Raw genomic sequence first — 13,491 nt, 5'->3', positions numbered from 1 at the left:
CCCTGTAGGCCTCAGATTCGGCGCTCGCCCTTGTCTGGCGGTACAAACTTGCTCATCATGGAGAAGGTTAGGCAGAGAGCAGAGCGCTTCAGCACTGAGGCTCTGGACCACTTGGTGGCTGCAGTTGAGCGCCGTCGAGAGGTCCTGTATCCGGATAATGGCAAGAGGCTGAATCAGAAGGCTTACCGACGATCTTGGAGGGAGGTTGCTGTGAGGGTCAACTCCAGCAGCATGGCGACCAGGACCCCTGTTCAGTGCAGGAAGAAATTCAACGACCTCACACGGATCGTTAGGGTGAGTGATGGTTTAGCAATCTTCTGATTCCCTCCATCTGCAGCTGACTTCGGGCACCCTGCTGCAATGATGCCCCAATGGCCATCTGTCAGCATGCACCCATGGCCCTTTCTGGGCACACACATGGACAGATGTCTCAAGGCCTCATGTAAGGGCTCTTGCACCATGGGAGGCATGCGATGATCTCTCAAGGCCTCATGTAAGGGCTCTTGCACCATGGGGGGCATGCGATGATCTCTCAAGGCCTCATGTAAGGGCTCTTGCACCATGGGGGGCATGCGATGATCTCTCAAGGCCTCATGTTACAGAACTTCCCCTTTTTTCCCCTGCAGTCCAAACTGGCCATGATCCGAAAGGAGCAGCGTCGAACCGGTGGCGGACCTCCACAAGTGGTCACTCTGACGGATCTGGAGGAGAGAGTGCACCAGATACTTGGAGGACGTCTGTCTGGTCCTGTGACCACTGCATCTGCCGACCCCATTACCGAGGGTAAGACTCTCACCTTTTTCACCTGTTGCCTTCCACTTGGTCCCCCCGCCAGCATGCATCCTCAGTGTGCAGCCATGTCAGAGCCTTGCCGCAATCTGGCATGCCTTTCAGCAAAGCTGTCCTTTTGCTAAAGTCACTCTTCCACCTCCCACTTTCAGATGAAGCAGCACCAGCTCGGGCTCAACGCGCTGAAGCTGCCAGTGCCAGTGCCACCGGAGGTGCGGACCAGGAGGAACCTGGACCAGCCGTTGCAGAATCCGGGGAGCTGACACATCTACAGACTGGGGATAGTAGTCCCCTGGAGGGGAGGGGGGGTGGCTCTGAGGATGAACCAGTTGCCGGACCAAGCGGCATGCAGCAACGCACGGGGGATAGGCAAGTTCGGCCACCGTCTCCCCGGAGGGCAAGGCAGGTCGTGATGACTGCTGCACAGAGTGCAGATGAGGTCCGTCGCCTGGCTGAGATGAGCAAACAGGCCCGGGTCAGACACACGGAGCTGATGGCTGCAGTGGAGAAGGTGCCTGAGTCAATAGATTCATTGGCTAAGAGTATGTTGGACTTCGGGGCAACAATGGAGAGGACTCTGCAGGCCTTTGCCGCAACAATGGACAGGACTCTGCAGGTGTTCGGGGCAACAATGGACAGGTCTATCCAGGGCTTCGGGGCAACAATGGACAGGACTATCCAGGGCTTCGGCCCAACAATGGAGAGGACTGTCCACGGCTTTGAGTCGGCTATGGAAAGGACTGTTCAGGGCTTCGGACAATCCCTGGAAAGGTCTGTGCAGGGCTTGTCCGAGGCAGTGGAGCGGTCGGCACCTGGCTTGTCCGAAGCTATGGGAAGAACTGTCCAGGCCTTCTCCGAAGCACTGGCACCTGGCACACAGGTCCTCACTGTTGCCACGCAGTCACTTGCTGGGCTCCTCCACAGCCAGATTGACGCAACGCGATCTCTCACTGTAGCCACCCTCTCTGCATCAGTTAGGATCACCCCGGGCCCTTCCAGTCCCATACAAGGCCAGCAATCAGTGGAGAATGCGATTGTGGCGGTAGAGCCGACCCGCTCCCCTCAGATAGCCAGTGTGTCGTCCGACCATGGTGCAGGTGTCCTCTCTCGACAGGAGACCACTGCACATGCCAGCGCTGGGACGCCTGCATTGCAGCTGCCACCACCTGCAGGCCACACTGCTTCCAGCCATGGTCCCATCAAGCATCCTGCGTCCGCACCCTCCAAGCCCAGAGGTCGGCCAGGCTGTCCCTCAGGGGCTTCTGCGCTTCCAGACAGTCAGCAGGCGTTCCCCAGCCTTGAGGCCGCCACTGGGGTCCAATTATGTCAGAGCAGCAGGGAGGGAAGGGGCCGGGCGCGAAAGAGAAGTCGTTCTCCCTCAAGGGGCCAGTTGTAGAGTGAGGTGCTGAGACGTTTGTTAGTCCAAATGCAAGGACACCCTCACCTGTTGTTATATTTGCAGAAGGTTTGTTGAGTTTTGCGGCTTTGCCGAACAGTTCACAGTTATTTTGAAAGTTATGGTTTCTGTTGATATTACGTTGTTTAGCTGTAATGACTTTTGTGCCAATAAACAGAAGTTTCAATGTGGCATGGTGCATGTGACTAGTTTCAGTGATGCTGGCATTCAGAGGCCCTCAAACATCCAAAGTGCGCATGAGTTAAGACTCTCATCATTCCGCCACAGGGGTGTCGACACGAGTCCAGATGAGCCTCTGACGCATGGCCCTTCCACTTTCAGCAGCCCTTCCATCTTCCTCCTCCTCTTCCTCCTCCTCCGCTTCCTCCTCCTCCGCCTGCTCTTCCTCCTCCTCCTCCTCCTTTCTCCTCCGCCTGCTCTTCCTTCGCCTCCTCCTCCTCCGCCCGCTCTTCCTCCTCCTCCTCCTCATACTCCTCCTCCTCCTCCTCTGCCTGCTCTGCTGGTCGTTGAGGGACAGCTGGAATTGGCTGTGTGTGTCAAATCGCCAAGTTGTGGAGCATGCAGCAGGCGATGACGATGTGTCCCACTTGCTGCGGCGAGTACTGCAGGGATCCCCCCGAATCTTCCAGACATTGGAGACGCTTTTTGACAACACCAATAGTGTGCTGTTTACTGTGCCTGGTCGCCTGATGGCCGCTGCTGATCAGCTCTTCTGCTGGGGTGTCGGCCACACGGAGTGTTGTCATCAGCCATGGCCAGAGAGGATAGCCCTTGTCCCTAGTAAGCCAGCCTCGTCTTCGAGGCAGCCCCTCAAAAAGGTTACAAACTGAGGTCAGCCGCAGGATAAAGGCATCGTGGCTGCACCCTGGGAAATGCGCGGTGACTGCCATGATGATTTGGCGGTGGTCACAGACCAGCTGCATGTTGAGGGAGTGCAACCCCTTGCGGTTGCGGAAGTCCTAAGGATGATGGCATGGCGCCCTCAAAGCCAAGTGTGTGCTGTCACTTGCCCCCTGCACCATGGGAAGCCCGCAATAGAAGCGACACCCTGCGCGCCCTCCGTCTGCTTGTGCATGGTCCGAGGGAAGGTCATGAATTGACGCCTTCGCCTATAAAGGGCTTCTGTAACTTGCCGGATGCAACAGTGGACTGCAACCTGAGCGACAGTCGCAATGTCCCCAATGGCTGACTGAAAGGATCCGTTGGCATAAAAATGGAGGCCATCAGTCACTTTAGCCATCACTGACAGAGAGGTTCTGCAGCGTTCATGCGGCTGAAGCTCATGACCAAACAGGTGGCACAGATCAGTAACAATGTCCCTCCACAATCGGAGCCTTCCCAAACACTGCTGCTCCGACATGCCAAGGCTTGTCACCTGCTGCCTAAAGACCCTCGCAGCTTCCTGTCGGATTGGCCAACCTCCATTGGCCCTCCTCCTTCTGGCCAATCCCGGCCCTCTCTCCCGCCTTCTCTCTGCCCCTTCACAGTGTTGGGCGATGAGGCCGTCGCCCTCCAAACAAGCTCTCATTCCGATGCCAGTTGGTCAAAAGGCTTTTAGGTGTAGTGCTGCAAGTACTCGGACAGGTTTGAAGGACCCAAGTACTGTAAAGCTACATTCCCAGAACTCCGCTCCACATTAGCTCGCCAACTCTCTCTGGCAACGATCGCAATGAGCAGGCCAAGTGGCAGAAGAATCTGCACTAAAGCTGTCCCCTTTAAATAGCGCCCCCCTACTCCGAGAAGGGCCTGTTAGCCCTCCCTCGAACTGTCACTAATAGTGCTGGGCGCTAAGGCTCCGGGCGCCACCCAATATGCGCTCAGGCGCTCCTAGAAGGCGTTGCACACTGAAATGACGTCATGAACTGCTTGCGCTTACGGGCGCGTGCAAACACTTAGCGCAGGCGCTAAATGTATAGTCAATATCTGAGTTGTCGCTATCTTCATAGCGCCCGCCCCAACATAGGGCTTCGCCCCAATTCTAGGTCTCTTTAGGCGTTCAGCGCCGGCGCTACCAACCCAATTTCTAGGCCCATGTGTTCAAGCCTCACTCCAGAGACTTAAGCACATAATCCGGGCTGACACTTCAGTGTAGTACTGAGGGAGTGCTGCACTGTCAGAGGTGCAGTCTTTCAGATGAAATGTTAAACTGAGGCCCCATCTACCCTGTCAGGCTGACGTAAAAGATTCCATGGCACTATTCGAGGAGCAGGGGAGTTCTCCTCAGTGTCCTGGACAATATTTATCCCTCAACCAACATTACCTAAAACAGATTATCTGGTCATTATCAGTTTGCTGTTTGTGGGACCTTGCTGTACACAATTTGGCTGCTGCATTTTCTACATTGTAACAGTGACTACAACTCAAAAGTATTTCATTGGCTGTAAAGCATCTTGGGATGTCTGGAGGTCAAGAAAGGTGTTATAGAAATGCAAGTTTTTCTTTCTTATTTGCACTGTTGACCCAGCAGAGATCAGACAAAAGATTAGGGATCAAGGGGTATAAATTGGGTAGCACCCCGAAAAAGTTAGCGCCCCCGCGGCCGATTTTCCCAGGTAGCGCCCTGAGAGGGAGGAGGGGCGCTACTGGAAGCGCTCCGCATCCCTCTTAGGATGCTGCGAGCCAGTATCGCGGCGCTACATACCGTAGCGCCACGCTCTGCGGCACGTCACACCACGGTACTGCAGGCCTTCCTCCCCTTATTAAAGGGGAGGGGCCTGGCGCAGCACGTCCCGACGCCCAGCTGGGCCACCAGGGATCGGGAGTGCCGGCAAACGGGCCCGCCACTCAAGAGGAGTGCCGGGCTCATGGAGAGCAGCTGGCACCCCGCGGTGGGGGGCTTCACAGGGGCCAGGGACAGCAATGGGGGCAGGTGCTGGCAGGCGGCTAGCAACAGAAATGGCCGCCCGCCACCCTCCCTTTAACTAGCGCTGCCCCGGCCGCAGGTAGGTCTCCCTGACCCTGGCGGGTATAGCGTCCAGTCGGGGGGGCGTCACCCAATATTACAGCCGGGGCACGAGCGGGGTGCTGTGCACGGCGATGACGTCATCACTGGCAGTGCAGTGCAGCGCGGCGCTAACCTCCCGCTGAATTTCGCGGGAGGAGTTAGCGGCGCTGCGCCCAGGCGCTGGATGATTTGCGCTAACAGGAGGCGCAAATGAACCGAATTTAGCCCCCCAAATCTTGGACCTTGCTTACGTGTATGGTTCAGCAGTACACAAGGCCATACCTTTACACACCAGGGAGCCTACATTTTATTTTATCACTGCTTTGTAGAGTGATGCAATTGGATTAAACTTTTAAACAGCAAAATGTGCTTCAGAGTAAAAGAAGCTAAGGAGTTGAAAGTGTGCTATATTATAACATTCAATTTTGTAATTGCTAGCAGTGGTCAGTTCGTACATTTTCAAATAGAGGAATTTATAATCCAATGAAGGGGCCCTTCATCTGCCATACAACAAACATTAGCACGACACAAACTAAACTTACAAACACACACTAATGTAGCAACTAAAATGGTTTATTTTTGCCTTTGAACATATGTTCACTCTAAGAATTCCAGTGGAAATGTCAGTGGTTAACATCAACTCTCAAAAACTATATAAAATGTACCTCAATTTGTTTTTAAAAAGCTGGCAATCGGAATTTTCAAATATTCTTTCAACCTCAAAAATAGAACACAATATACATTATTTACAAAAGCAAAAAAAGTTTTCTTCTAATATTTACACTGTTGAGCTGAAGATTCCCATTGCGAATAAAAAGCCCTTGAACAACTTTTTTTTTAAAAACATCCCACCGATAAAAGCTTGTCTAATAAGTAAATACTGTCTCCTTCCCTCACCCATTTGACTCCCAGTAAAGATTGTACACATTTACATTACAGATAGAAGAATGAAGATCACAATGCAACAATTCGAGTAGGTATTCTGAAGCTTTCGTTTTCTTTTTAAATCCATCAGGTTATCGAAAACAAATATTTTGGTTTCTTTATAATTAAGTAAAAATGAAGCTTACTCATCAGTATCAAAGTATGCAACAGGGCTAGCTTTTAAATTCAACTGAAGCACTCTTGAAATTTATTGATGGCCCTCATGTTTAGAAGGGACAATATTCAGCACAAACCATTCCAATGCCAGAAAAACGGAACTTCCACTGCAAAGACCGTATTGTGGTAATCCACAAAGGCTATAGATATACAATTACAGTTTAGCAAAATCAGATTATAGTCTATATGCAGGGTAGTGCTCTTTAAGGAAGAGTAAGAAATTTAACTCACTTTTTACCCCTCCAAACTTATCCAATAACAAATTAATATAAAAGCAAATAGGAAACATCCAAAAGAGCAAATGGTTCTTCTAAGATTGGCCCCGATTTTAACTTCAGGTGGATTTCCCGCTCAGGCCCGAGTTAAAATTACAGTCAGGTCTCAATGATGTCATCAGGCCGCAACATGCATATGTAAAGAAGGACCCTGTTGGCTCCGGGCACATGGCCTTGCTGCCTGCTCAGGAGAGCAGGTTAAAATTGCAGATGTTGCGATCGTGGCGGCTTTCGGACAGGTAAGAGCCTGGGTGATTTTAACTGCCCTCCCGCCAGGTTTCTGCTGAGCGATTAGGGTTAAAATCACCCCCAAAGTTTATAACACCCCCTCTCCTCCAGTCTAGCAGCACCTTTTACCTGCAACCTTTTATTTTCAGCATTAAAATTAAACATAGGTTAAGTTGAAAGTACTTCAATATAAGCACCCTGAAATTACATTTTTATAGATCTAGTTTAAAAAAAGTGGGAGTGGTGATGAGGAAGCCTTGCAGTGTCATTGTTTGCCCACTTCCCTGTGCTCCCCTGCTCTAAATAGCATGTGGCTGGGAAGCATAGCCGTGTTTGTGAGCACTATTACATGGGACTGCTGGGTTCTATTCTCAGCTTGCTGGTTGGCTTCTGCAGCTTCTTCCTGACCCTCCTGCCTGGCCACAGTCTGTATGACAGCTTGTTTGGTCTCTGGTGCTTTGATCACGGATGCAAACACTGTGCCTTGTGGTTGGCTCACAACCTGCTGACTGGTAGCTGCGAAGGTCACTACCGGAGTGGCAGCACCTATTGCAGTGGACGATGGCACAGCTTGTGTTCCATTATCTGGTACCTGTGGGCTGGTTGGAAGAACTTGCCGAACGCTGGCACTACGGACAGCAAGAGACGTTGGTGTAACTATCTTCGCAGAGATTGGGCCCTCTTGGAAGGCGACGTTTTCTTTCAGCACAGTCACCGGATGGGAGGATGGAACCGTTTGGAAAATGATCTTAGGAGAGGACATCGCCAAATCAGTGCTGGTGATCACAGTCGTGAGGGGGACAGTTTGTAACGTGACAGTACCGACTCGCTGAGCTCCTGGAGACACAACCACTGGAACCTGTGATGGAAACTTTATTGTTCTGGGGAAAGAACAAAGTCGGCAGATCAGAACGATATTCAGAGTATTCCACAACATAAAGTACCTCTCTATCCTATTGGACATTTTCCCAATTTTGAAGCCATTATTGGCAGCGCTAAAAAGGAAGATTTTTTTCCCCTTCTCATTTTTCTTTCTTATTTGTAGGAATTTCTGAAACTTCACAAGCCGGACGCAACAAATGCTACAAGAGACTGTTCGGTTTTCCAAAAACCACCAAACACAAGACATTTTATGCCATCAAATAGCTCAGTGGTTAAAGGCAGCACTTGATGTGCTACTGAACTCGATGAGAAAGGACCCAGGTTTTACCCTAAACTATGCTCCGTTGCTTGATCTCAGCCAATGTACTGTTGGGACACAACAATTAGCCTTCAATGTCCCTGGGCTGGGGCTAATCAGCTAGGGTTTCTGGTGCCTGTTGCTATCCAGCGACTCCTGGAAAGTGCGCTTGTGTAGACACTGACTGAGGACTGGGCCCAGCTGCGATTTGCAGCCTTTCAAATCAAATAACCTGCAAACACCCTCTCTAGGGCCACACAAGATCAATGGCGATGGCACTGCCAACCTTCATGGCACTAAATGTTGCCGCAGGTTTCTGGAAAGGAGGGTAGGGGAAAATAAAAACTGTAACAAATCCCAACCATTAATACTTCAGAAATACACAGTGCTATAAAAAAAATTGTTCAAATTAACAGGAGAAGCTTTTGCAGCCTGTTTGTTCACAAATGCCAGCCTGACATAGGCCTGTCTGTCTGTGGAGTCTCTTTGCTTAGTTCCAGCAAGCTCCATCGTTAAATCCCAAACTTGCGATCTAAGTTACGACTGCACAGAGGCTTCGCTGTGTCTTTCATCTCCTGATAGAAATCAATGTGCTGGCGAAATGTTGGACTAATTGCCCACCTCCTCCGAAGTAATTACATTTTCAATTTTTAAGTCTTGTGCAAACAGGCGCAGGAAACCTGTTGCACAGCATAAGGGATGAGAAAACTGTAATAACAAAGGTTCTTGTCGATGATTTGTATCAGTAGAGTATACAGTGCTGAGGCTTGTAATGACAAAGGGGAAGATTTGTCCTATACAGCAAAATCATAAATGCTTTTATAAGTGCATTTATGATTTTGCTACAGTTAACAGTTTTAGCTTTTAGTAAGAGAGTCAGGGGAGATCTGTAGCAAGACAATGCTGTAATGGGAGATTTGTTTTAAGAGCTTACCATAATAAAGTGCATGTAAGCACACTGAATAAGGCATTAAATGAGTGGTTTGTAACTTAAAAAAGAGAAGTTATTAATCAGAGTATAAAGTAATGAGAGACTTGTATTGCCAGTATGTGTTATAAGAGGTTTGTAACAACTGACGTTTGTGAATTTTGAATAAACATACTTTGTTCTAGAGATTTACAATAACAGATTGTTACCATGAGAAGATTGCAGCTACAGAATTTATTATAGCAGCTTTTTAGTGTTAGATTTTTTTTACAATGCATAATTTGTGACAATGAATTTTTACATAACAAATAGTTTGTAATAACAGACTTTATTATGAGTGGTTTGCACTGATTGTTATAATGAGAACTTTGTAATAGCAAAAATTGGCCCAATGAAAGTTTTGCAATACAGGTAGACTATCCCTTATCTGCACTTCCGAAAACTGAAAACCTCCGAAAACCGAAAGTTTTTTCGTGGAGCGTAACTAGAGTATTTATGGTCTATATTTATCCCACTATTTAATTTACCAAATTATTACTGTACAAATAAACTGTAACACTATTTATAGTCTTTATTTATCCCACTCAGTGTGAATATTCATAAGGTTCGCTGCAGAAATATTAATGTGTTTGCTTACGGGGTGCTGCCCAGACCCCTGCTAGGGTGTTACATACTGATTCTGAATACCATTCTGAAATCCAAAAAATTCCGAATTCCGAAAAACATCTGGTCCCAAGGGTTTCGGATAAGGGATAGTGCACCTGTACTTTGTTTTAAAAGGTTTGTAATAAACATTTGTTGTCATGAGAGAACGATAGAACGTTTTTCAGAGTCACGTTGAATCAGTGTAAAGGAGAGACAAAGAAAGGTCCCCGGTATTCCTGTTGAGTTTACCCAGAATTTCACTTCGGGAATATTGGATTCGCAATAATATGGAGCTTAGATGCAAGTTTTAATGAAGGAGGAAGCTGTAAGAAATGAGAGATTTACTGTGAATGTGACCATTAAAGCTGGTGAGACCCAAACTTATAGGTTAAGAATCAGGAAGTAAAATAACCACCACCCCACATGATCCCAGTTTTGCATACGCACAATGGGCGCTCCTGGACTGCGCGGAATTCTGCAGCATTTTAAAGGAAGTTCTCGCAGGGGGGAAAATCACATGAGGTAGTTGCAGATTTACTTGTGATGTCGGTGGCATATTCCTTAGCTTCACCGCTGACTGCAAATTCAGGCCCATTGCCTTTGGTAAAGACTAAAGCCTGGATATATGAGCATGTGGTAATGAGTCTAGATAACATGTTACTACTCGATGATCAGTGAGCCACATATGATGTCAGCCCAGGATTTAGGGAGCATCTGTCTTGATTGAGATGCAGTTGCAATGCTATATGCCAAGTAAGGATGGAAGAATTGGGGAAACTGGGAATGGGAGGGCCGAATTCTGTGCTTTTGGGTGGGACATTCCAAATGATGAGTTGCTTCCTCTTCTCTCTTATTTGTAATAATGAATGTGCAATTTTACCCCTTTACCTCTCACAACAACCAGGGAAAACACTTGTCTTATGTGGGGTTTGCATTGAAGAGGCCTGGTTTTATTTTGAATTCAGGCGATTCAAGGAACAATCTTCACAAAAACCAAAGCACAAAAGATCCACACTACACACTCATCTGTGTCGTGCTCATTTGGTTTAATTATGGAATAATCGAATCTTACAGACAAGAAGGAGGCCACTCAGCCCATCATGCCTATGCCAGCTCTTTGAAAGAGCTATCCAATTAGTCTCACTCCCCTGCTCTTTCCCCATAGCCCTGCCAGTTTTTCGTTTTCAACTATATATCCAATTCCCTTCTGAAAGTTATTATTGAATCTGCTTCCACCACCCTTTCAGGCAGTGCATTCCAGATCATAACAACTCGCTGCGTAAAAAACTGCTCCTAATCTCCCCTCTGGTTCTTTTGCCAATTATCTTAAATCTGTGTCCTCTGGTTACCGACTCTCCTGCCAGTGGAAACAGATCCTCCCGATGTACTCTTATCAAAACCCTTCATAATTTTATTACAACCATAGAAAGCTATGTAAACAAACTGTGCTATACAATGAGTTTTTAAACAGGACGAAATGTATCCAATTCCTCATGACACAATCCTACATTTGCGAGATTAAAGTTTATAGAATCTATGAAAAAACAAATAGTATTAAAGCAAACATGACAAACATTCATTTGTAACTACACAGAAGTCAAACGTGAGATTCGAAGAACCCAGTAAAACTAACATGAGCAATTCTCTTTGTAAATAAAATGAGTTGTGATAGAATCATCTTTTGGGGCTCTGGTTTCAAGAACTCAACCTAGTCTAGAAATCAGATTAGCCTGTGCGAATTTGAGCACTGGATAGCAGCATCTACATAGGAACAGTGGGCCATTCAGTCCCTCGAGCCTGTTGCACCATTTAATTAGATCATGGCTGATCTGTACCTCAACTCCATTTATGCACCTTTGCTCCATGTCCCTTGAAACTCTGACCTAATAATAATTTATCGATCTCAGTCTTGAAAGCTCCAATTGTCCCAAGATCCACAGCCTTTTGGGGGGCAGGGGTGGGGGAGAAGAGTGTTCCAGATTTCCACTACCCTTTGTGTGAAAAAGAGCTTCATAATTTCCCTCCTGAATCCCCCCACCAGAGGAAATTGTTTCTCTGTATCGACCTCATCGAATCCATTTATCATTTCACCTACTCAAGAGATTGGCTTCAACCCTTTATTCTCTTTACAAGCTCAATCTTACAACACTGCTTTCTCTTTACCTCGCTGACTGTGTTGACAAGGTCATCGATGCGGAGACTGGGACGTTTCTGGTGATGACCTTTAGGCCTTCGTGAAAAGGCGGAGCTGACTGTACGACCTGCACAGTCTTGAGAATGCTGGTTTGCTGCACCTTGTGAAGGGTCTGAACAGCTTTCAGCATTTCTGGTGGCAGTAGGTGCACTGACCGCTGCACAGTTTCCCCGATGTATGTTGTCTTCATGGACTTGAGTACAGTAGTGGGCTGGGGTGATGCTTTCCTGTCACCCGACGTCATATGCAAAGTAGCTCTGGGTTGCTGGGTTTGGATACGACTGGCTGGCGGGACTGTTGCAGATGAACGCGTTGCCGAAGCTGCAGGAAGCATATATGCTGCAAGATTAGGAGGACTCTCCTGGGTTTCAGAACAGGAGTTGGGGTCATCATCGTCAATGCACACCAGGTTCTTGGGCATCTCCTTGAACTGGTAGACTAAACGCTGCCCCTCCACCTTGGCAAGGATTCCTCTTTGGTAATAATACCTGCAGATGAAAGCATATAATCATTCAAATCTGGAAAATAGATATACAAATATGTCACTTACAACTAAGATACAGTAAAATCAGAATTTCTAGAAATTCTAGATTGAAAAATAGTCATCTAGACAATCCTTGCACCACAGTGCATGACAATCATTCAGAAATTCAATATGAACAAAAACCCCATAAAATACAGAACTACAATCACTTATCACAATAGGAAAAGGTCAAAATCCCCAAACTCTGAAATATTCCCATAAAATACCAGTGCACAAAACAAATCTTCCCTCCAGTCCACATTGATTCACTGAAGATCAGCTGCTTCACACATTTAACAATTATGTACAGTAAAACATAATGTGGAGAGTTATTTCATTAATGCATGCTACATGCAGCAGATCCTTATGCAGAAATGGGCCAAGCATCTCAAACATGAAAAACACATTATTTTTCTTCAATATTAAAGCACATTCTGTTCAAAAAAGATGACTATTTTAAGATAATTGAGTCCACAGTAACCCTTCCCCTAAAAACCTGTTGTTCTGTAGGGTCTTTATCTACCCAGTGATAGAATATTGTTGCACCATTTGAGAAAACCAACTCCTGCTCCTGGATTTTTTTTTGGTGTTGGTCTGGGAGGAACATAAGAAATAGGAGCAGGAATAGGCCACTTGGCCCCTTGCGCTTGTTCCAACATTCAATAAGATCATGGCTGATCTTAGGCTCAAAGCCACTGCCCCGCCCGCTCCCCATAACCCTTCACTCCCTTATCTTGCAAAAATCTGTCTATCTCCACCTTAAATGTATTTAATGACCCAGCCTCCACAGCTCTCTGGGGCAGAGAATTCCACAGATTTATGACCCTCTGAGAGAAGAAATTCCTCCTCATCTCAGTTCTAAAAGGGGGACCCTTTATTCTAAAACTGTGCCCCTGCGTTCTAGATTTCCCCACGAGGGGAAACATCCTCTCTGCATCTACCTTGTCGAGCCCCTCAGTATCTTATATGTTTCAATAAAATCACCTCTCATTTGTCTAAATTCCAATGATTATAGGCCCAGCCTGCTCAACCTTTCCTCATAAGTGAACCCCTCAATTCTGGAATTAACCTAGTGAATCGTCTCTGAACTGCCTCCAATGCAAGTATATCCTTCCTTAAATAAGGAGACCAAAACTGTACGCAGTACTCAAGGTGTAGTCTCACCAATACCCTGTACAGTTGTAGCAGGACTTCCCTGCTTTTATACTCCAACCCTTTGAAATAAAGGCCAACATTCCATTTGCCTTTTTGATTGCTTGCTGTACCT

At 47.2% G+C, this 13,491-nt stretch overlaps 1 protein-coding gene across 5 annotated transcripts in view; it reads right to left on the bottom strand.

Annotated features, from left to right (window-relative positions):
* Positions 1-5,707: 5,707 nt before the first annotated feature.
* LOC147111579 (ETS-related transcription factor Elf-1-like) overlaps positions 5,708-13,491 on the bottom strand; it is a 271,464-nt gene continuing 263,680 nt past the window's right edge. For all 5 annotated transcript variants that reach the window (XM_085998640.1, XM_085998642.1, XM_085998641.1 and 2 more), the window contains 2 exons: positions 11,671-12,189; positions 5,708-7,635 (listed from right to left, as the gene is read on the bottom strand). In XM_085998640.1, coding sequence (XP_085854766.1) covers positions 7,020-7,635; positions 11,671-12,189 — 1,135 coding nt within the window. In that variant the 3' untranslated portion in view covers positions 5,708-7,019. The remainder of the gene's footprint in view (positions 7,636-11,670; positions 12,190-13,491) is intronic.

The sequence above is a fragment of the Somniosus microcephalus genome, chromosome 10 (assembly GCF_052327205.1).
Source record: "Somniosus microcephalus isolate GS21.2 chromosome 10, FLI_Smic_1.0, whole genome shotgun sequence".
Taxonomy (NCBI): Eukaryota; Metazoa; Chordata; class Chondrichthyes; order Squaliformes; family Somniosidae; genus Somniosus; species Somniosus microcephalus.
This window is presented reverse-complemented; position numbering and strand designations above follow the sequence as displayed.